The sequence below is a fragment of the Echiichthys vipera genome (genome assembly GCF_963691815.1).
Source record: "Echiichthys vipera genome assembly, chromosome: 22".
Classification (NCBI taxonomy): Eukaryota; Metazoa; Chordata; class Actinopteri; order Perciformes; family Trachinidae; genus Echiichthys; species Echiichthys vipera.
Window position 1 is genome coordinate 19331646 of NC_139847.1, and position 24752 is coordinate 19356397.

General features: G+C 43.6%; 2 protein-coding genes across 2 annotated transcripts in view; one reads left to right on the forward strand and one right to left on the reverse strand.

The window, feature by feature from the left end:
- sh3tc1 (SH3 domain and tetratricopeptide repeats 1) overlaps positions 1-11025 on the reverse strand; it is a gene marked incomplete at both ends in the record, with an annotated part of 108780 nt that extends 97755 nt beyond the window's left edge. The window contains one exon of the mRNA XM_083937289.1: positions 10905-11025. Coding sequence (XP_083793415.1) covers positions 10905-11025 — 121 coding nt within the window. The remainder of the gene's footprint in view (positions 1-10904) is intronic.
- A 5118-nt stretch (positions 11026-16143) lies between these two features.
- On the forward strand, positions 16144-23424 carry znf16l (zinc finger protein 16 like; the record flags this gene model as incomplete). The annotated part of the gene is made up of 3 exons (XM_083937492.1): positions 16144-16894; positions 20480-20713; positions 22381-23424. The coding sequence occupies 3 exons, from the start codon at positions 16144-16146 to the stop codon at positions 23085-23087; spliced, it is 1692 nt and encodes a 563-aa protein (XP_083793618.1). The 3' UTR covers positions 23088-23424.
- Positions 23425-24752: the final 1328 nt, after the last annotated feature.

Consider the following 24752-nt stretch of genomic DNA (forward strand, 5'->3'; position numbering starts at 1 on the left):
GGCACTTTAGGGCATGTTTTGGTTCAAAGAGGGCACTTAAGCACACGTTTTGGCTCGAAGTGGGCACTTTTGCACATATTTTAGTCAAAGAGGGCACTTTAACACACGTTATAGCTTCCAAGAGGGCACTATAGCACACGTCTTTGCTCCAAAAGGGCACTTTAGCACACGTTTTGGCTCACACAGGGCACTTTAGTACATGTTTTGGCTCCAAGAGGGCACTTTAGCACAGGTTTTAGCTCCAAGAGGGCACTTCAACACATGTTTTGGTCCAAGAGGGCACTTAAGCACGCGTTTTAGCTCCAAAAGGGCACTTTTGCACATATTTTGTCTCCCAAGAGAGCACTTTAACAACGTTTTGGCTCCAAGAAAACACTTAAGCACACGTTTTAGTCCAAGAGGGCACTTTAACACACGATTTAGCTTCCAAGAGGGTACTTTAGCACACGTTTTTGCTCCAAGGGGGCACTTAAGTGCATGTTTTGGTTTAAAGAGGGGACTTAAGCACACGTTTTGGCTCATACAGGGCACTTTAGTACACGTTTTGGCTCAAAGAGGGCACTTTATCACAGGTTTTAGCTCCAAGAGGGTTACTTCAGCACATGTTTTGGTCCAAGAGGGATCTTAAGCACGCGTTTTAGCTCCAAAAGGGCACTTTTGCAAACATTTTGGCTCCAAGGGGGCACATAAGCACACGTTTTAGCTCGAAGTGGGCACTTTAGCACACGTTTTGGCTCCCAAGAGGACTCTTTAGCACGTGTTTTGGGTCCATGAGGGCACTTTAGCACACGTTTTTGCTCCAAGAGGGCACTTTAGGGCATGTTTTGGTTCAAAGAGGGCACTTAAGCACACGTTTTGGCTCGAATAGGGCACTTTTGCACATATTTTAGTCAAAGAGGGCACTTTAACACACGTTTTAGCTTCCAAGAGGGCACTATAGCACACGTCTTTGCTCCAAAAGGGCACTTTAGCACACGTTTTGGCTCACACAGGGCACTTTAGTACATGTTTTGGCTCCAAGAGGGCACTTTAGCACAGGTTTTAGCTCCAAGAGGGCACTTCAACACATGTTTTGGTCCAAGAGGGCACTTAAGCACGCGTTTTAGCTCCAAAAGGGCACTTTTGCACACATTTTGTCTCCCAAGAGAGCACTTTAACAACGTTTTGGCTCCAAGAAAACACTTAAGCACACGTTTTAGTCCAAGAGGGCACTTTAACACACAATTTAGCTTCCAAGAGGGTACTTTAGCACACGTTTTTGCTCCAAGGGGGCACTTAAGTGCATGTTTTGGTTTAAAGAGGGGACTTAAGCACACGTTTTGGCTCATACAGGGCACTTTAGTACACGTTTTGGCTCAAAGAGGGCACTTTAGCACAGGTTTTAGCTCCAAGAGGGTACTTCAGCACATGTTTTGGTCCAAGAAGGATCTTAAGCACGCGTTTTAGCTCCAAAAGGGCACTTTTGCACACATTTTGGCTCCAAGGGGGCACATAAGCACACGTTTTAGCTCCAAGTGGGCACTTTAGCACATGTTTTGGCTCCCAAGAGGACTCTTTAGCATGTGTTTTGGGTCCATGAGGGCACTTTAGCACATGTTTTAGCTAGAAGAGGGTACTTTAGCACGCGTTTTGGCTCCAAAAGGGAACTTTAGCACACGTTTTGGCTCCAAGAGGGCACTTTTGCACACGTTTCAGCTCCCAAGAGGGAACTTTAGCACGAGTTTTGGCTCTGAGAGGGCACTTTAGCACGTGTTTTGGCTCCAAGAGAGAGCTTTAGCAACGTTTTGGCTCCAAGAGGGCACTTAAACACATGTTTTGGTCCAAGAGGGCACTTTAACAAACTTTTTAGCTTCAAGAGGGCACTTTAGCACACGTTTTTGCTCCAAGAGGACACTTTAGGGCATGTTTTGGTTCAAAGAGGGCCCTTAAGCACACGTTTTGGCTCCAATAAAGCACTTTTGCACACATTTTGTCTCCCAAGAGAGCACTTTAACAACATTTTGGCTCCAAGAAAACACTTAAGCACACGTTTTAGTCCAAGAGGGCACTTTAACAAACTTTTTAGCTTCAAGAGGGCACTTTAGCACACGTTTTTGCTCCAAGAGGACACTTTAGGGCATGTTTTGGTTCAAAGAGGGCCCTTAAGCACACGTTTTGGCTCCAATCAAGCACTTTTGCACACATTTTGTCTCCCAAGAGAGCACTTTAACAACGTTTTGGCTCCAAGAAAACACTTAAGCACACGTTTTAGTCCAAGAGGGCACTTTAACACACGATTTAGCTTCCAAGAGGGTACTTTAGCACACGTTTTTGCTCCAAGGGGGCACTTAAGTGCATGTTTTGGTTTAAAGAGGGGACTTAAGCACACGTTTTTGCTCATACAGGGCACTTTAGTACACTTTTTGGCTCAAAGAGGGCACTTTAGCACAGGTTTTAGCTCCAAGAGGGTACTTCAGCACATGTTTTGGTCCAAGAGGGATCTTAAGCACGCGTTTTAGCTCCAAAAGGGCACTTTTGCACACATTTTGGCTCCAAGGGGGCACATAAGCACACGTTTTAGCTCCAAGTGGGCACTTTAGCACACGTTTTGGCTCCCAAGAGGACTCTTTAGCATGTGTTTTGGGTCCATGAGGGCACTTTAGCACATGTTTTAGCTAGAAGAGGGTACTTATGCACGCGTTTTGGCTTCCAAGGGGGCATTTTAGCACACGTTTTGGTTCAAAAAGGGGACTTTAGCACACATTTTGGCTCCGAGAGGGAACTTTAGCACACGTTTTAGCTCCAAGAGGGCACTTTTGCACACGTTTCAGCTCCCAAGAGGGAACTTTAGCACAAGTTTTGGCTCTGAGAGGGCACTTTAGCACGTGTTTTGGCTCCAAGAGAGAGCTTTAGCAACGTTTTGGCTCCAAGAGGGCACTTAAACACACGTTTTAGTCCAAGAGGGCACTTTAACAAACTTTTTAGCTTCAAGAGGGCACTTTAGCACATGTTTTTGCTCCAAGAGGACACTTTAGGGCATGTTTTGGTTCAAAGAGGGCCCTAAAGCACACGTTTTGGCTCCAATAAAGCACTTTTGCACACATTTTAGTCCAAGAGGGCACTTTAACACACGTTTTAGCTTCCAAGAGGGCACTTTAACACACGATTTAGCTTCCAAGAGGGTACTTTAGCACACGTTTTTGCTCCAAGGGGGCACTTAAGTGCATGTTTTGGTTTAAAGAGGGGACTTAAGCACACGATTTGGCTCATACAGGGCACTTTAGTACACGTTTTGGCTCAAAGGGGGCACTTTAGCACAGGTTTTAGCTCCAAGAGGGTACTTCAGCACATGTTTTGGTCCAAGAGGGATCTTAAGCACGCGTTTTAGCTCCAAAAGGGCACTTTTGCACACATTTTGGCTCCAAGGGGGCACATAAGCACACGTTTTAGCTCCAAGTGGGCACTTTAGCACACGTTTTGGCTCCCAAGAGGACTCTTTAGCACGTGTTTTGGGTCCATGAGGGAACTTTAGCACACGTTTTAGCTCCAAGAGGGCACTTTTGCACACGTTTCAGCTCCCAAGAGGGAACTTTAGCACGAGTTTTGGCTCTGAGAGGGCACTTTAGCACATGTTTTGGCTCCAAGAGAGAGCTTTAGCAACGTTTTGGCTCCAAGAGGGCACTTAAACACACGTTTTAGTCCGAGAGGGCACTTTAACAAACTTTTTAGCTTCAAGAGGGCACTTTAGCACACGTTTTTGCTCCAAGAGGACACTTTAGGGCATGTTTTGGTTCAAAGAGGGCCCTTAAGCACACGTTTTGGCTCCAATAAAGCACTTTTGCACACATTTTAGTCCAAGAGGGCACTTTAACACACGTTTTAGCTTCCAAGAGGGCACTTTAGCACACGTTTTCGCTCCCAAGGGAGCTATTTAGGGCATGTTTTGGCTACAAAAGGGCACTTTAACACAAGTTTTGGCTCATACAGGGAACCTAAGCACACGTTTTAGCTCCAAGAGGACACTTTTGCACACGTTTTGGCTCCCAAAAGGGAACTTTAGCACGTGTTTGGGCTCCAAGAGAGCACCTTAGGAACGTTTTGGCACCAAGAGGGCACTTTAGCACACGTTTTAGCTCCAAGAGGGCACTTTAGCACATATTTTGGCTCCAAGAGGGCACTTTAGCACACGTTTTGGCTCCCTATAGGGCAATTTAGCTCATATTTAGCTCCAAGAGGGAACTTTTGCACACATTTTGGACCAAGAGGGCACTTTAATACACGTTTTAGCTTTCAAGAGGGCACTTTTGCACATGTTTTGGCTCCAAGAAGGCACTTAAGCACACGTTTTAGTTCAAGAGGGCACTTTAACACACGTTTTAGCTTCCAAGAGGGCACTTTAGCACACGTTTTTGCTCCAAGGGGGCACTTAAGTGCATGTTTTGGTTTAAAGAGGGGACTTAAGCACACGTTTTGGCTCATACAGGGCACTTTAGTACACGTTTTGGCTCAAAGAGGGCACTTTATCACAGGTTTTAGCTCCAAGAGGGCACTTTAGGGCATGTTTTGGTTCAAAGGGGGCACTTAAGCACACGTTTTGGCTCGAATAGGGCACTTTTGCACATATTTTTGTCAAAGAGGGAACTTTAACACACGTTTTAGCTTCCAAGAGGGCACTATAGCACACGTCTTTGCTCCAAGAGGGCACTTTAGCACACGTTTTGGCTCACACAGGGCACTTTAGTACATGTTTTGGTCCAAGAGGGCACTTTAGCACGCGTTTTAGCTCCCAAAGGCCACTTTTGCACACATTTTGGCTCCAAGAGGGAATTTTAACACACGTTTTGGCTCCCAAGAGTGCACTTTAGCACGTGTTTTGGCTCCAAGAGAGCACTTTAACAACATTTTGGCTCCAAGAAAACACTTAAGCACACGTTTTAGTCCAAGAGGGCACTTTAACACACGATTTAGCTTCCAAGAGGGTACTTTAGCACACGTTTTTGCTCAAAGAGGGCACTTAAGGGCATGTTTTGGTTTAAAGAGGGGACTTAAGCACACGTTTTGGCTCGAATAGGGCAGTTTTGCACACATTTTAGTCCAAGAGGGCACTTTAACACACGTTTTAGCTTCCAAGAGAGCACTTTAACACACGTTTTAGCTTCCAAGAGAGCACTTTAGCACACGTTTTGGCTCCCAAGAGAGCACTTTAGGGCATTTTTTGGCTCCAACAGGGCACTATAGCACACGTCTTTAATCCAAGAGGGCACTTTAGCACACGTTTTGGCTCATACAGGGCACTTTAGTACACGTTTTGGCTCAAAGAGGGCACTTTAGCACAGGTTTTAGCTCCAAGAGGGTACTTCAGCACATGTTTTGGTCCAAGAGGGATCTTAAGCACGCGTTTTAGCTCAAAGGGGCACTTTTGCACACATTTTGGCTCCAAGGGGGCACATAAGCACACGTTTTAGCTCCAAGTGGGCACTTTAGCACACGTTTTGGCTCCCAAGAGGACTCTTTAGCACGTGTTTTGGGTCCATGAGGGAACTTTAGCACATGTTTTAGCTAGAAGAGGGTACTTTAGCACGCGTTTTGGCTTCCAAGGGGGCATTTTAGCACACGTTTTGGCTCAAAAAGGGGACTTTAGCACACATTTTGGCTCCAAGAGGGAACTTTAGCACACGTTTTAGCTCCAAGAGGGCACTTTTGCACAAGTTTCAGCTCACAAGAGGGAACTTTAGCACGAGTTTTGGCTCCGAGAGGGCACTTTAGCACGTGTTTTGGCTCCAAGAGAGAGCTTTAGCAACGTTTTGGCTCCAAGAGGGCACTTAAACACACGTATTAGCCCAAGAGGGCACTTTAACAAACTTTTTAGCTTCAAGAGGGATCTTTAGCACACGTTTTGGCTCCAAGAGGACACTATAGGGCATGTTTTGGTTCAAAGAGGGCCCTTAAGCACACGTTTTGGCTTCAATAGAGCACTTTTGCACACATTTTAGTCCAAGAGGGCACTTTAACACACGTTTTAGCTTCCAAGAGGGCACTTTAGCACACGTTTTCGCTCAAAAGGGAGCACTTTAGGGCATGTTTTGGCTACAAGAGGGCACTTAAGCACACGTTTTAGCTCCAAGAGGACACTTTTGCACACGTTTTGGCTCCAAAGAGGGAACTTTAGCACGTGTTTTGGCTCCAAGAGAGAACTTTAGGAACGTTTTGGTTCCAAGAGGGCACTTTAGCACACGTTTTAGCTCCAAGAGGGCACTTTAGTTCATGTTTTGGATCCAAGAGGGCACTTTAGCAGACGTTTTGGCTCCAAAAGGGCATTTTAGCACACGTTTTAGCTCCAAGAAGGCACATTAGCACATGTTTTAGCTCCAAGAGGGCACTTTAGCAGCGATTTTTGCTCCAAGAGGGCACTTTAGCACACGTTTTGGCTCCCAATAGGACAATTTAGCGCACATTTAGCTCCAAGAGGGCACTTAAGTGCATGTTTTGGATCCAAGAGGGCACTATAGCACACGTTTTAGCTCCAAGAGGGCACTTTAGCAAATATTTTGGCTCCAAGAGGGCACTTTAGCACACGTTTTGGCTCCCTATAGGGCAATTTAGCTCACATTTAGCTCCAAGAGGGAACTTTTGCACACATTTTGGTCCAAGAGGGCACTTTAACACGCGTTTTAGCTCCAAGAGGACACTTTTGCACACGTTTTAGCTTCCAAGAGAGCACTTTAGCACACGTTTTGGCTCCCAAGAGAGCACTTAAGGGCATTTTTTGGCTCCAACAGGGCACTTTAGCACATATTTTGGCTCCAAGAGGGCACTTTAGCACACGTTTTGGCTCCCTATAGGGCACTTTTGCACACATTTTGGCTCCAAGAGGGCACTTTAGCACGTGTTTTGGCTCCAAAAGGGCACCTTAGCACACGTTTTGGCTCCAAGAGACCATTTTGGCACAAGTTTCAGCTCCAAGAGAGCACTTTAGCACACGTTTCAGCTCCAAGAGGACACTTTTGCACACATTTTGGCTCCAAGAAGGCACTTTAGCACACGTTTTAGCTCCAAGAGGGACTTTTAGCAGAAGTTTTTGCTCCCAAGAGAGCACTTTAGCACACGTTTTGGCTCCAAGAGGGCACTTTAGCACAAGTTTTAGCTCCAAGAGGGCACTTAAGCACACGTTTTGGCTCAAAGAGGGCACTTTAGCACAGGTTTTAGCTCCAAGAGGGAATTTTAGCACACGTTTTGGCTCAAAGAGGGCACTTTAGCACACGTTTTGGCTCCAAGATAGCATTTTAGCACAAGTTTCAGCTCCAAGAGAGCACTTTAGCACACGTTTCAGCTCCAAGAGGACACTTTTGCACGCATTTTGGCTCAAAGAGGGCACTTTAGCACAGGTTTTAGCTCCAAGAGGGAATTTTAGCACACGTTTTGGCTCAAAGAGGGCACTTTAGCACACGTTTTGGCTCCAAGATAGCATTTTAGCACAAGTTTCAGCTCCAAGAGAGCACTTTAGCACACGTTTCAGCTCCAAGAGGACACTTTTGCACGCATTTTGGCTCCAAGAGGGCACTTTAGCACAAGTTTTAGCTCCAAGAGGGCACTTTAGCACACGTTTTGGCTCAAAGAGGGCACTTTAGCACAGGTTTTAGCTCCAAGAGGGAATTTTAGCACACGTTTTGGCTCAAAGAGGGCACTTTAGCACGTGCTTTGGCTCCAAGAGAGCACTTTAGCACAAGTTTCAGCTCCAAGAGAGCACTTTAGCACACATTTCAGCTCCCAAGAGGGCACTTTAGCACGTGTTTTGGCTCTAAGAGGGCACTTTAGCACACGTTTGGCTCCAAGGGGGTACTTTAGCACACGTTTTGGTCCAAGAGGGCACATAAGCACGCGTTTTAGCTCCAAGAGGGAATTTTAGCACACGTTTTGTCTCCCAAGAGGGCACTTTAGCACGTGTTTTGGCTCCTGGAGAGCACTTTAGCACATGTTTTGCCTCCAAGAGGGCTCTTTAGCACACGTTTTAGTTCCAAGAGGGAATTTTAGCACACGTTTTGGCTCCCAAGAGGGCACTTTAGCATGTGTTTTGGCTCCAAGAGAGCACTTTAGCACACGTTTTGGCTCCAAGAGGGCACTTTAACACGCGTTTTGGCTCCAAGAGGGCACTTTAGCACATGTTTTAGCTCGAAGAGGGCACTTTAGCAGACTTCTTTGCTCCAAGAGGGCACTTTAGCACACGTTTTGGCTCCCAATAGGGAAATTTAGCTCACATTTAGCACCAAGAGGGCACTTTTCACACATTTTGGTCCAAGAGGGCACTTTAACACATGTTTTAGCTTCCAAGGGGGCACTTTAGCACACGTTTTGGCTCCAAGAAGGCACTTTAGCACATGTTTTGGCTACCAATAGGGCAGTTTAGCTCACATTTAGCTCCAAGAGGGCACTTTTGCACACATTTTGGTACAAGAGGTCACTTTAAGACACGTTTTAGCTTCCAAGAGGGCACTTTAGCACACTTTTTGGCTCCAAGAGGGCACTTAAGCACAATTTTTAGCTCCAAGAGGGCACTTTTGCACACATTTTGGCTCCAAGGGGGCATATTAGCACAAGTTTCAGCTCCAAGAGGGCACTTTAGCACGTGTTTTGGCTCCAAGAAGGTACTTTAGCACAAGTTTTGGTTCCAAGAGGGAACTTTAGCATGTGTTTTGGCTCCAAGAGGGCACTTTAGCACACGTTTTGGCTCCAAGAGGGCACTTTAGCACACCTTTGGCTCCAAGAGAGCACTTTAGCACGCGTTTTGGCTTCCAAGGGGGCATTTTAACACACGTTTTGGCTCAAAGAGGGCACTTTAGCACACGTTTCGGCTCCCAAGAGGGCACTTTAGCACGTGTTTTGGCTCCAAGAGAGAACTTTAGCACACATTTTGGCTCCCAAGAGGGCACTTTAGCACACGTTTTGGCTCCCAGAGGGCACTTTAGCACATGTTTTAGCTCCAAGAGGGCACTTAAGTGCATGTTTTGGCTCCAAGAGGGCACTATAGCACACGTTTTTGCTCTAAGTGGGTACTTGAGGCACACGTTTTGGCTCCTACAGGGCACTTTAGTACACGTTTTGGCTCCAAGAGGGAAATTTAGCACACCTTTTGACTTCTGGAGGGCACTTTAGCACACGTTTTGGTCCAAGAGGGCACTTTAGCACATGTTTTGACTTCTAGAGGGCAATTTAGCACACGTTTTGGCTCCAAAAGGGGCACTTTACCACACGTTTTAGCTCCAAGAGGGCACTTCAGCACACCTTTTGGCCCAAGAGGGCACTTTAGCACGTGTTTTGGCTCCAAGAGGGCACTTTAGCACAGGTTTTGGCTCCAAGAGGGCACTTTTGCACACGTTGTAGCTCCAAGAGGGCACTTTAGTGCATGTTTTGGCTCCAAGAGGGCACTATAGCACACGTTTTAGCTCCAAGAGGGCACTTTAGCACACGTTTTGGCTCCTACAGGCCACTTTAGTACAAGTTTTTGGTCCAAGAAGGCACTTTAGCACACATTTTGGTCCAAGGGGGCGCTTTAGCACAGGTTTTGGTCCAAGAGGGCAATTTAGCAAAGATTTTGACTTCTGGAGGGCACTTAAGCACACGTTTTGACTACTAGAGGGCACTTAAGGACACGTTTTGGCTGCAAGAGGGCACTTTAGCACACGTTTTGGTCCAAGAGGGCACTTTAACACACATTTTGGCTCCTATAGAGGGCACTTTAGCACACGTTTTGGCTCCAAGAGGGCACTTTAGTACAAGTTTTGGCTCCAAGAGGACACTTTAGCACAAGTTTTAGCTCCAAGAGGGCACTTTAGTACACGTTTTGGCTCCAAGAGGGCACTTTAGCACATGTTTTAGCTCCAAGAGGGCACTTTAGTACACGTTTTGGCTCCAAGAGGGCACTTTAGCACACGTTTTGGCTCCTATAGAAGGCACTTTAGCACACGTTTTGGCTCCAAGAGGGTACTTTAGCACACGCTTTGGCTCCAAAAGGGCACTTTAGATGCGGCACAATAAGAATATGTTTTGAATAGCCTTTTTTAAATTTAGGTGAAATTCTCCGTTGATTCTTTGAGAAGAATGATGCAGTATAAAAGCTAAGTCATAATGAATGAATGTGTCCAGTCTAGGTGTCTACTGTAGTTTTACATGTCAACCACAGGTCATGGACACAGAAAGACCTGCACACAGGAATAAGATGAATGATGAAAACGTTCTTAGAAAATGTATCTCTCTTTTTAAAAAAACATATTTTTAATAATATTTCGGCAGGGCAGTGTAAAAAAAGGGAGATGGTAAAAAAAGTGTATGTGAATGCAGCCCGGTTTGTTATCTCTAGTAAAAATCATCTTTGGAGACGTTCATGATGTGATCTTGTTTTTACACATACTTTCAACACAATATAGCTCAAATGAAACCAGCTCATGTTGATGATTGTATTTTTGTTTTGTTGTCCACTGAATAATGATTGAAATAATAAATGTGAAATAAGTTTTGTTGTTTTAGTGTCATTTCCCAAACAAAATGTGTAATTTGGTCCAGAAACCTTCAGTTTACTGTAGGTCTGTGTTTGTCAACTGTTTTGAAAATCTCACTTCTGAGTGAAATTAAATGTATCACTTAATAATTATTAGGGTGGACATTCAGGGATGGCAAAAATAATAATTGTAATCCATCAATTTATAATTTTCACCCATTTCCATCATTTCCCCCCTTACCAGTTATTCTTATTCGTATTCTTATTATAATAAGAATAAAATAAAAAGTTAACACAGCTAACTTTTAAGATCCACAAAATAATTGTATAGCCTATCAATATTACATAAATGAAAAGCCTGTCACATCTATCTGGCACTGAAGATCCTATTGTTAAAAGTATTAGAATATGAGAAGTTATACCAGGAGCCTACCCATTGACATTCTGCTGTGTCGGTGTGATTTCTCCGCCACCTCCCGGTGCTGCTGGCCGTCTGTGGAGACCTTTCTCCGGGACCCTTGGCCGCTGGTGTCTCGGTCCGACTTGTCTGACATGTCCAATTAGAGGCAGTCTCCCCGTTCCCCGGTGATCGGTCAACACTTCACCATCACGCTTCTGCACGCTGGCCGACACAACTTCTGTGCCAGAATAAGAGCCTGAGAGTGAAGCTGTCCAAAGTTACTGTCCTGCTTTCTCCTTTCAAAATAAAAGTCCCACTGATAAAAAAGGTTTGCCCTCGGCTGACCTATAGTACCCTCACAACTTTTACTGTGATCTAAAGCCCATTAGTCGAAGTTAATTATAATTTAATCGAAGATGTTTGAATATTTTTATGGAGATTGTTTTAATATATTGTTGGACAGACCTGAATAAAGTAGGCCTTAATAATGTTTGTTGTATTTGCAGTACATGATGAATACGTGCTCTGTACGCTATTGATTAGCCGCCATCTAATGTAATGCTTGTTTAATATAGTCTGTTTTGTTATAATCAGCCATAATCCCTAACCACAATAATAAAATCAGCCAAGGAGAAAAAACACAGATTAATAATAGGCCTACCCCTTCAAAAAGTTGTGAACTTGGAGGAAGATTCAATTTATTTAAATGTGATCAATAATCATTTTAAATGACAGTAACAGGAACTACCACAGATGCTGAGAGATGACAGATTATACTATGATATAATATTTTATGAAGTATTATTAAATGTTATATATTTTCTATCTCTTTTTCTCATTTATGGTCTTATTCACATTATTCAGGATTTTTTGTTTATTTGTTAAATTATTATTTATTTAGCAGGATAATGTTCATGAATCTGTGTACATATCTGTGTTAATGAATGAAAAAAATAATAGTTAATGTATGTAACGTCTTTGTTTGTTTCTCAGTATTTCATTGCTCAGTATATAAAACTGGAGTATGAAGTTGAGTGCAACATTTGTAACAATCATGTTTGTGGCACGTGTGTGCCATAGTGGGATAGAAAATGTGCTACAAATATGTTTTATTTTGAAGATATTTGCACTGTATTTCCTGTATTGGTCAGGATACCTTGACTCAAACTCCTTACCATCATGTACTGCACTAGAAAGGCCTGAGCCCTCATCACATTGATTCTGTTTGTTTGATTAATTCTGTTTAATTTATATTCAGTACTGCAAGTTGTACAACTGAACCTAAATTCAAATAGCGAGATCCACCCTTTTCTTTCTGTGAGATTCAAGTCGAAAACGTTCCTACAATCTCTCCTCTAAATTCAAGTGTGCAGTTTTCAGGTTAATAATCACTCACTGAACAAATAAAGCTCCTTCCATTACCAAATCTCTGAATGGGACAGAGGGACACGGGGCTACACTTTAGTCATGCTCTGGTCAGCTAGAGCCGTATCCCCTAAACGTAACCAAACAACTCTTGTATTTTTCTTACACTCTTTCCTTAAACATTGGCTAAATGCTTGCCTCTCTTTTTGGTTGTGTGTGGGTTAGGGTGACTGTTTAATCCAGAGTGTGTTTTCCCTCAAACATCCCAGGAACAGACTCAGCATTTCCTTTCCTCCAGCCAGTTCCTCTGTCGGCCCCGAATTGCAGCCGAGCAGCAGCAGTGTTGTTCTAAAACCGGAGCCACTCAGGAATTTATAACAGTCGATCACAGGGAGGGAATCACGAGATACGTGGTGGCTCAGCACTGACATATTCCGCGCGATGTCATATACTCCTTTATTACACTTTTACTCCACAAACACTTGTTGTCAGATGACTAAGTGGTTTAATGTACGGGAGTCTTTTGTATTATATGGGCGTGTGAGACCCTCAAAGTATGATCCCGGCTTTGAATTCTCCTTTTTTTTTAAGGTACTGTGCAGTTAGTTACCTTAAAGATATCACAAATGAAGGATTCATTTAAAGCTGCATCATCATATTTTGGCATTCATTTGGAGTCATGTTTGTGTCCTCCCGATGAAAGTGATGTGCCGGTACAGATGAACTCGGAAGTCGGTTCCAAGAGGACACTTTAGCACATATTTTAGCTCCAGACACTTTAGCACACGTTTTCGGCTCCAAGAGGGCACTTTAGCACATGTTTTAGCTCCAAGAGAGCACTTTAGCACACGATTTGGCTCCAAGAGGGCACTCTAGTACACGGTTTAGCTCCAAGAGAGCACTTTAGCACACGTTTTAGCTCCAAGAGAGCACTTTAGCACACTTTTTGGCTCCTGAAGGGCACTTTAGCACACGTTTTAGCTCCTAGAGTGCACTTTAGCACACGTTTTAGCCCCAAGAGGGCACTTTAGCACACGTTTTGGCCCCTAGAGGGCACTTTAGCACGCATTTTAGCTTCAAGAGGGCACTTTAGCACACGTTTTAGCTCCAAGAGTGCACTTTAGCACGCGATTAAGCTCCAAGAGAGCACTTTAGCACATGTTCTGGAAGTTTGCAGTTGGAAATTTCAACTGGAACGCCCCCTGAAGTCGGAATTTACGAGTTCCCAGTCTTTCTAACAATCGCTAAGCTAACCTGTTCAATATAATGGTTTAACGACTTTGTAACTGGAACGCTGCCAACTTGGATGTTTCGACGTCCAAGGTAATGTAACGCACTATAAGGGCCCGTCCACGCAATTGAAAACAATCTTTTTTTCCTCCGTCGTTGTTAAAAAGTTTTCCGTCCACACTGACCAGTGAAACCGACTCCAAACGCTGTAGTTCACGTGCCAGGCCTGGATGTGGCGCTGTAACTGCCACAAAAATACACCAACAACGGAGAAGAAGAGACGGGGAGACACTGTGGAGAATACAAACACCGGAGAGTTTCTCTCCAAATCTCGAGACTTCCCAAATCCTCCTCCATCCTAGAGAGAAAAGTGTCCCTGTTTCTGGTGTTAGTGGAGACTTTTGTGCTGTTTTGGACTCTGATGCACCAATCACTCTGCAGTTAGTGTCCTCAACAAGCAGAGGGAGCTGCTGGGAGCCCCTTCCCCTACCCAAAGCACTCACAGGCGGGCACTCACTCACTACATTTAGAGACTTTTCACACCTTCTTAGAACTGGATTTAGAAACAGAGACTAGAGAGCAGTTTAGCTCCTTATTCAGAGCATCAGGGAAAGAGAGAAATCTGTGGTCGGTCTAATTCAGTCCCATGCATGTGGCTCAGAGTCCAGTTCAGTAAACAGTCTCTGGGTCCGTCTCTCTCCTCTCACGCAGCAGCACTGTTGTTGTTGTTATGTGATGCCGCGGGGTTAGAGGTCGGAGGTGGGGCGATGACAGCATTGTTCAACAAAGTATGAGGTTTCACCTTCGAGACGACAACACCACGGGGGGCGTTTTCAAATCTTCCCACTCTGGGACCTGGTTACAATAGATCCTGTTTTCAGGGTCAGATAATGCCGGCTGCGTGTAGATGGTTGGCCAAAACGATACTAAAGTTGTGCGGTTACAGGAAAACTTGCCTTTGAGTGAACAGGCCCTAGGTCCAATATACTCTCTCTCTGTTTCAGCTCTTTTTTTGATCCCACCAGCTCCTGAGAAACATATCTGTGTCTTTAGCGGCTAAATGCTCCACTTTCATCACCAACTACGCGTCTCCTACTGTATCTCTCTGCAGTGTACAGTTGGCTATTAGAGCTTTTTCTCTGAAAACAGCTGCTGCTACTTAGCCTCATGAGAAAGGAGTTTCTAGTAGTAAAACCAAAAGTATTCGATAAAATAGGCTAAAGTGCTGCACAAAGGTGGCGTGCAAAAGTGTCAAGAGGTAGTGATAATTTTCCTGTTGTCCCGTGGTGTCTGTGTTGCCCTTTGTGTTTATTCGGTTTGATTCAGTTCCATTCAGTTTACGATCAGCTGCCGTGACTTGAGCTCGTCTATTAATAGGTTACTAACGTGTATCTGTATTATCAAACAGAAATTATAAACACGTGCAAACAGGAATTTTTAAATGGATTATTATTGATCTATATAACAAAATATATACTGGAAAAAAATTAGAAAATGATTATTACAAATACTGATGTTAAGATAAATATATATTAAATGTGCTGTAATAAAAAGTAGGCAGCCTAGCGATATATCTATATAAAGTAAGTAATGCATTTTATTTATAGAAAAGGTTAGATTTGGATACGTTAAAATAATATATTTATATAATAAGAAATAATAAACGAAAATGGAAATAATAATAATTATGAATAAGGAAGCTTAATTAAAATGAGTGATAGAGAAGGGGCGGGACTTGATAAGTGCAAACTTCTTCCCACTCCTTTCGAACATGCTTTTCTTTTCAGCAAATGTTCATCATTCATGTGTCTAATTATGCTTTCTAATTTGTGAAACATTATTATTATTATTTTTTTACATGTCCGAAATAAAAATTCAGATCAATCAATCAATCAATCAATCAATCAATCAATCAATCAATCAATCAATCAATCAATCAATATAACCGTCACAGTTCAACGCATTCTCAACCTGCACATGAATAAGGAAGCTCAATTAAAATCTCAGGGTGGCTGTGGCTCAGTATAAGAGTGGGTCGTCCTCTGTTCGATTCAATGCCCAGCATAGTAATGTAATAATAACAGTAATGCCCAGCAAGTGTCCTTGTGCAAGACACTGAACTCCAAATTGCTCCTTGTGCTGCGCTTGGGTGTGTGAATGTGGTGTGAATGGTTGGATTAGATTAGATGGTGAGTAGATGTCCACTGCCATCTGTGTGAATGTCTGTGTGAATGTGTGAAAGTGCCTTGAATAGTCAGAAGACTAGAAAGGCGCTATACACGACCATTTACCATTCACAGGTTCCATACTGTAGAGGGCGCTACTTCTGAAAGTAGTTCTAAACTCTGCCGAATTCAGCCATTACTGCAACTCTCTTGTGTACATGGTTGTGTGTGTCAAGCGATGTCAAGTAAACCGTGAGAACTACAATCACAAAGGATACCTCCATTTACTCTTTTCAAAACAAAAGTCCGATTGACCAGCTATAGCGAGTCAGTTGTTGAAATCATGCTTTTGTTTTGAAGACAGATTCCTGTTACATCCGGTGTTACCCGCACTCGCGCCGACAGACCCTTCGCTGTCTTTCAGCATCACCCACTCTCCAAACATTAGCTTGCTGAGTAGCTTTTAGCTAGCCCAACTCCCCGGGAAAAAGAGCTCCCGAACAGGCTGATACATGAGTCGCAAAAGAAACCACAGTTTCGCCGAAACGAGCCTGTCTCCTGAACTCCACGGCGCCTTCATGGAGCCTCCCGGGTCAGCGAGCCGAGCCGACGGCGATTTTCTGGAGCTGGAGCACGACGAGGAGCTGCTGTGCTCGGTCAGCGACATCACCGAACACCTGGGCAGAAACATCACCGTGGTGCTGGAGACAGCGCTGTCCGAGATCCGCAAAATGGTCAGCATCAGGATACGAGTCCTGAAAATGGAGCTGCGCGAGAAAACCGAAGAAATCGAAGCGTTAAAGGCGAGACTGGACCCAGCCCACAGGGACGGTCGGGACCCTTTCCCAGTCGTTACGACCATGGAGCCGTCTGCAGATGCTGGTTTCAAGAAACACGACTTCAGCGCCGGCAGCAAACACAATAGTGTCGACCCCAGGAGAGCCAAGGCTGTCATGCCCGGGGTGAAGAAGGAGAACATAGACGCTATCTGCGACTACCTGATGAAAGACAAGAACTCGAGGGGGTGTGCTGAAATGGACGGAGACCAGAGCAGCCAAGCCAGTGGCGACAGGGAGGCTCGCCAAGATCCGGACCCGCACTCTCTCAACCTGTGGCCAGACAGCGGCATGGCCGGCTCCGGGCAAGGGCACGGAGACTCCGAGTCCACCACAGATGTCCTCTTCAGTATGCTCCCCTCCGGCAGCAAACGGATGTATGACTACGAGTGGATAGCACCGATGGAGTACTCTTCAGAGCTGAAAGGTAAACACACAGCTGGAGGCACAGGCTCGACCCGTTGACATGCACTGTGAATAGATGTGGAAGATCATTGCAGCTAGGGATGCACCATCCAGTTTTGTCAGATCCAATCCGATACCTGGGCTGTATCGGCCGATACCCGATCCGATCCTACTGTTGAATGAATGAAGCGTATACTTTGCCATGTGAGTGAAGGCATCAGGCTTGTAAAAAACATTTAGCCTTGTTATAAAAAGGTAACAAATTAACACACATATATATGTAGTTAATATTATTTATTAACAAATAAGAAAGTGTACGTTAGCAGCAAAAAGAAATAACTAACACTTCCATGTAAAGTGCACTGCAACCAGATATTTTCAAATGGAATATAAAACCTAACCACTGTTGCAAACATAGAATTAAAGTGACTAGATCGCTGTAATTGCTGTATTAGTGTTTATGATATCTATAAAAAAGAAATGACTGGATCAGCCTCATTCATCCCATATCTGATCCAGCTGATGAGTCAATATCAGAGCTGATATCTGATCCAGGTATGGGATTGGTGCGTCTGTAATTGCAGCCGGCAAAATGGATGAAAAGTTAGGAATGATGATAAATAATAATAATGATAATAAATAATAAAAGATCCTTGCGAAGTCAAAACTATGAGGTAATAAGTCATTGGCTAATTATCATATTTTAACACGATATTTTGATAATGTAAAAAGAAAAAAATGGGGTAGTGGTTAGCACAGCAACCCCATAACAAAAATGTTCTGGGTTATGAACCATAGACTATAAAGAAAAATAAAAAATGGACGTAGCTTCCGGGTCTGAAAAGTGAAGCCAGTGCTTTAAACCCTCATTCTGTCTAATGTCTAGGGCTGGACCCAATTATTTGAATGTTCGCATACGGAAATGTTTGTTGGGCAGGTATTCGGTTTTCAATTTTGGTATTCGAATAATAATAATAATTAAAAAAAAGCTTTTGATTTCACCTAAAGACACGTGTAGCAGCACAGTTTTTGTACTTCAGCTCAGTGAGAGCGTCTCTGCTGTGTTTTGCTGTCATTTAGAGTCGCTTTTCTCTTGTCTTCTCCTCTCCTCACGCTCAGAGATCAGCTGCAGGACACTAACTTGTTCTTCTGCTACCAACGTTTGCTGCTCCGTTTCAACAATGTAGGCTTAAACTAATAATTACCACCAGGGCCTGAAGTGAACTGTTTTGGCCGCCTGCCACAGTGTTTTTTTAACCAGACAAATTAGTTTTGTGCCTTAAATACAGGTGAACAACTTGAGTTAATAACTCAACAGCACATTAAAGTGCTGTTGAGTTATTAACCAACTTAATCTCCTTAATGACTAGACCTACATAAGGACTTCCAGCTGTGTCTGAGCTGGTGTGGCAGCATTTAGAATAGAAAATAACAGAAATACAAACAGCCAATCATATCACTGATAGTCTCATTTACTCAGTTAACACCCAACTGCAATCATTAGTCACTGTTTCTGTGTCACTGTAGTATCATTAGATACCCAGGTTCAACAGGTTTTAAAAAAATTTAGATTAACAATAAACATTACAATATTACATATGACTAAGTTTATGTTGCTTTTCAAGATAAGACATATTTTGACTATTTTGACTAAAAACTCCATTAGACTGTAATGTGGAGGTCAGACACTGATTAAAAACCCTTTCCCAGAGCTCAGAGCACAGACTGAGGCTCTGAGTCCTTGAAGAGGAGGAGGAGGAGCAGACTCTCCCCTCTGCTTCCTCCTCTCTCCAAACACACGATGATCCCCACGGTGCATCTCCTCTGTTGTGGCATCATACACAAGCCAGTCGTGAACCTCGCCATAACTTTCCACTTTGTATTAAAACATCTTTTTTTAGTTTTTTAATCTTCCTCCTCATCCTCTTTTTGTTCTGTTGCAGCCAGCGGCCTCATCACGCCAGCAAAACACCGCCACATTTTTTATTTTTCTTCTTCTTCTTCCAATTTTTATTTTGAAAGTCCAAGATAATGGTGGGGATTCCTTAGCAACAACAGGCTACCTGATTGCTCAACAACACACCAAACTTGCTCAGTGTCGTGTGGTCTTGTTGGCTAAATGCCAACGTGGCAGATAGATTGACAGTTTAAATAATAGCCCAAAATGCACGGGATGCTTTGAAGTGGGGCTACGATGCGACCTGTCAGAAAAGAAGCTTAGCAAATGCGTAACCAAATTAGCCGTGAGCTTAATTGTAAATGCCCTTGGCTGCAAAGTAGCAGTCCACAAACCAGTGCGTGATGTCAAGGTAGCTACATCCATTATTTTCTTTTGAACAGTTTATTGTCTCAGCCCTGTGATGTGTTCCAAGCTTGAAATCAGCTCCAGACACCGTGACACTCTAAAGGCAAAGCAGGCGGATGGATATGTCAAAATAATGTGATAAACCAAATTTGGTTCATGCGAGAAAACAGATGCAATCAGGTTGTTAAAGGTGAGACTGTGTAGATGGATGTCAGGGATGCTGTGATGTCCATCAAGCTGTGTACAGAGGCTCGTACATTATTAACAGTACGTCAAATTATGACTATGAATGAGGGCTTGGCGATATGACCTACAATGTGAGGCTGCTGCGATTGTAAATCTTACATACATAGGATATGTCATACTGTAGTACTAGCCTGTTATGCGACTCACAGAGGAAGACTGCTTTATGGATTATTGGAGTTTTCTATAATATTTGCTTTGCTTGGGGAAAAAAGAGACATTGCTGCCGCCACGACCAAAAAGTTAGTTGTTCGAGAAACTGGTCTGAATAACTTCTTAACACAATTCTCACATTATAACTTATAACTGTTACAATGACATATCACTTTACTGTGTACGCAATGAAGCTTTCTCCTTATTACACACAGTAATGTTATGTGTTCATTCATTAGAACAGGGATTGTGTTTATGTCATGGTGGCAGCAATATACTGAAGTCGCTTTCAATGCTTTAATAGATTTTAGACATAATGGACTATCTCGCAATATGGCAGCCGAAAAGGATTTTATCCACTTGATTTCTTTATTGTGTACAAACAAGGGTAATCTGTATTGTAGTTATGAAACACACTCACTCAGTGGAAGAGTGGGTCGTCCTCCATTCGAAAGATCGGTGGTTTGATCCACACCTCCCCCGGACCACATGTCGAAGTGTCCTTGGGCAAGACACTGAACCCCAAATTGCTCCTCGTGCTGCTGCATGGGTGTAAATGTGGTGTGAATGGTTAGATTACATGTTAGATGTCCACAGCCATCAGTGTGAATGTCTGTGTGAATGGGTGAATTTGACACACACTGTGAAAGCGCCTTGAGTAGTCAGAAGACTAGAAAGGTGCTATATAAGTACAAGTCCATTTACCATTAGTTGTCCAAACTGATTCAGGGATTACTAAATAGAGCAAGAAGAGGCCTTTTTTTAATCACTGCTAACTTTTCATCTTTTTCACCATGAAGTGGCCTCCATGAAATGCCAATAAGCGAAAAGTGTCTGATGGAATTGTAAAAGACATGAAGAGTAAATTCACGCATCTCAAGTTTTATGTGACCATATTTTTCCCAGTCATGAAGGAGCCTGAGTGCGGGAACACCCCAACCGGTGAGACGGAGGAGGATGATGATGATGAGGATGATGATGAGGAGGAAGATGAGTCATTGAGAAGGGAGAGGGGCGGACTGGAGCAGGCCCAGGCCCCGCTGTCGCACACCCAGCCTTCCGAGTTCTCCATGGAGCCCCAGAGCTCTCCAGGGGAGGGACAGAGTCCCCTGGAGGGCAACGCAGACAGGCCTGTGGCAGGTGGGTTGGAATGAAGGGACCACAGGGAGGTTGTACATACCGGTGGTCCTGGACATTTTTCAATGCTATTTTGTCTCTACAGTATATTTATTTTACTTTGTATACTGTACATCATTATGCCAAGTTTTATCTCATTTTATGATATAACAAATATTAAAAAGTAACACAAGAAAATTAGAATAGAAATGATTTTGTGTTATTGTCTGTGTTTAAAACTCTACCTTTATTTATGGCAAGAAATCCTGTAAATAGACAGTTGCGCAGACAAATACACCATCCTTTTTTCAGGGTTCCTAAAAACGTCTTGGAAGATCGGAAAATAATATATTAGAAACGTTATGTTTTCCAGGTTAGGAATATATTCTTGAATTTGAATACACTCCTTGAAAAATGCTTGATTTTCAACATAATATAAAAATATAAATAAATAAATATAAAACACAATATGATTTGAGCCTAAATATTTACATTTTTGAAATTAAATCATCCTGTTGTGTGTCCTGTGGTCACCTCTCACACCAGACCGGAGCTACACTGACCCTGACGCTGTTCTCTGCAGCATCATGAGTGCATTATAGAATTGTGACCTTAATAAAGTAATTTTTGTTATTAAAATCAAATCAACAGCAGTCAGTCATACAGAAAAAACTCCCAACAACATAAACTAATATCCCATGACTTAGATGGAGTCCTACCCCGTTCTGTCTCAATGAACTTTACGTTAAACAGAAACATTCCAGCTTTCACCGCACACAGCTCAACATTTAAAACACACAAAAAGAGCATATTCAGAATGAAACAAACAACAGCAGGACAACATCCTGACCCCTGGCTACTGTGTCACTTCCACCACATGTCCATCCACTATTATTTTTAAACACTTGTTTGAACCAGAGCGGCCGGTGGCTGAGTGGTTAGAGCAGTCGTCCCATATAAAGACCTAAGGTCCTAGAGGCAGCGGCTGCGGGTTTGACTCCGACCAGCAGCCCTTTGCTGCATGTCTCCCCCTCTGTCTCTCACTCCATTTCCTGTCTGTTCTATATAATAGAAGACTTGAAAAACTGCCCAAAAATAATCTAAAAAAAGATGTGATTTTAGGGGCTTTGAGAGTCTATTCACTAGTAGTTCCTGTTCAAATCATATATAAAGAAATTCTATTAATGCTATATTTTGTGTCATCTGAATCTATGCTCATCTATAGGACACATGACAGATCAATTGGGGAAATGTAAAGAAACCAGAAACAACCTTACACTAGAGACGCACGACCCATTTTTTCACTTCAGTTCTAATCCAGATACCTGGATCTAGAATTAAATTTGCTAAAATGTATTCCAAAGCAATTTCCCTGAACTGTAGCTCAACTAAGTTACTTCACGCCAAGCTCCGCCTGTATGTCCAACTCTGGGAGACAATAAAATATGGGCTCTGCTGGATCTCTTTATGGAACTGTTTCTGTTACTAATTAATTCATTCATTTTGGCTGTTTTGGCCTATTACATATTTATGTAAAAACATCAGACTAAGGAATCTGGATTCGTACATTGGTCGGTGATGTGAGTCTTAGAGCGAGACAGCTGACAGTGTTTGTGACTAAAGCATGGTGTGTGATGTGTTGGTTGGATCTGTACTGCAAAAGATTAAATAATGTTGGTTTGTGGTTTCAGGCCAGCAGTTTCCCGGCCACACCTACATCTGCTCTCTGTGCGGAACCTTCTGCCCCGACTCTGTGTTCCTAGAGGAGCATGTCAAACTGATACACTCGGACTCTGCTGGTGCCCAGGCTCTCCAGGCCCTGCAGTCCACCTGCTCAGCTGCAACTGCCATGGGAGACGGCAGCAGTGACTCCAGGAGGGGCGGAGGGGGGCAGAACGAGGACGACACTGGAGTAGGGGCTGGTGGTGGCGTCTTGCGGGGAGGGGGGCCCCTGAAAAAGGAGATTAAAATCGAGGGGGGGTACGAGTGTGGGGACTGCGGCCGCCGTTTTAACTACCTTGGCAACTTGCGGCAGCACCAGCGCATCCACACTGGAGAGAAGCCCTTCATGTGTCCAGAGTGCGGGGAGAGGTTCCGCCACGCAGCCCGCTTAAAAAGCCACAGGCTGGTGCACAGTGGCGCCCAGAGCCCTTTCCCCTGCCCCCAGTGCGGGAAAGGTTTCTCGGTGTTATCTGGACTCAAGAGACACCAGCGGGTGCACACCGGTGAGAGCCCGTACGCCTGTCCACAGTGTGGCCGGCGCTTTAAAGAGCTGGGAAACCTGTACACCCACCAGAGGATCCACAGCGGGGCCACGCCCTACTGCTGCCAGCAGTGTGGACGCAGCTTCCGCCACCTGGGGACCTACAAGAGCCACCGGTGCACCCCCGCACAGTAACCAGCCCAGCTGCCGTGCTCTCTGATAGCGAGACATGTATGTCACAGGCAGGACATGGCGCTGACTCTTCAGTGTGCAGCTCTCTGTTGACACTAGCGGAGGGGCTGGGCAGGGGGAGAACTGGGCTGGTATCGTGAGATGCTGTCCAAGCTTGTTGTCTTCACTGCATCATGGAGCTTGAGTCCATTCCTGACCTCTAAAACAGCAGTTTGACAAAACAATGTCAACGCAAGGTCTGCGTCACATACAGCGTCTATAGAAAGTCATGAAATAGTCACTTTTTTTGTTTTGCAGCCTAAAATCATAATACATAAAATATATATTTTTCCAGCTTGATTAACACATTTTGCCTTACAATATTCAAGTGATTTTTTTTTTTTTTAATTCTGAAAATTAATAAAGAAATGAAAAACTAGAATAGCAGTGTTGAAAAAATGATGAGTCCCTTTAGAATAACCGTTATAAACATTCTCAGGTTTAATCGATCACCTTCCAGATCACACACCAAGTTAATTGGCCTCCACCTGAAATCACCTGTGGTGTTTTAGATTTTACTGAAGAATAAAATCAGCCGTTCCTTTGATTTGACTTCAGAATAAAATCTGCCGTTCCTTGAGGACTCCACACCTAGTAGTGCATGGTAACACTAAGAATTCACCATGGTTGGAAAGATGCTTTAGAAAGAGCTCCAGGATAAAGTTGTGGATGGGCACAAGTTAGGAGAAGGATCTAAAAAGATTTCAAAGGCTTTAACTCTCCCTCTGAGGACCGTTCAGAGTATTGTCCAGTAGTGGAAGGCATATGGAGCCACCCAGACCTGGTCTACATCGGGCCGCCCCTCCAAACTGGATGACCTAGCCAGGAAAAGATTGATCAGGGAAGCTACCAAGAGGCCAATGGTGACCTTGAAGGAGTTACAATTCTAAATAGCAGAGGTTGGTTTCACAACAATTTCACAAGTTCTACATTCAATTCAATTCAATTTTATTTATAGTGCCAAATCATAACAAAAGTTATCTCAGGACACTTTACAGAGTAGGTAAAGACCACACTCTATACATGTGGCAGGGTGGGGAGAAAGAAGCCTCTTCTGAAAAAAAATGGATGCTGCCAAGTCCACCCAAATTCTTGAGGAAAACCCTTGTCCCTCTGTTAGACACTTGAAAATGGGCAGGTGGTTCACCTTACAACATGACAACGACCCAAAACACACCTGCATAAAAACAACACAGTGGCTAAAGGACGGGAAGGTGAATGTTCTAGAGTGGCCCAGTCAGAGCCCTGACCTGAATCCTACAGAACATCTGTGGATGGACCTGAAGAGTGCAGTCCTTCACCACTCGCCACAGAATCTGACTGAACTGAAAAGTAGAGGAAATATTCTCCAGTCTAGGTGCACAAAGCTGGTAGAGCCAGATCCAAACAGACTGATGCTGTAATTAAAGCAGAAGGTGCCTCCATAAAGGATTAAATCAATTTTCCAACGCTGTTATTCTAGTTTTTCATTTTTTATTAATTTACAGAAATTCTGAAAAAAATCCACTTGAATGTTGTAAGGCAAAATGTGTAAATCACACTGGAAAAATATATATATTTTTATGTATTATCCTTTCAGGCTGTAAAACCAAAAAAAAGTGACTATTTCAAAAGGGTATCATGACTTTC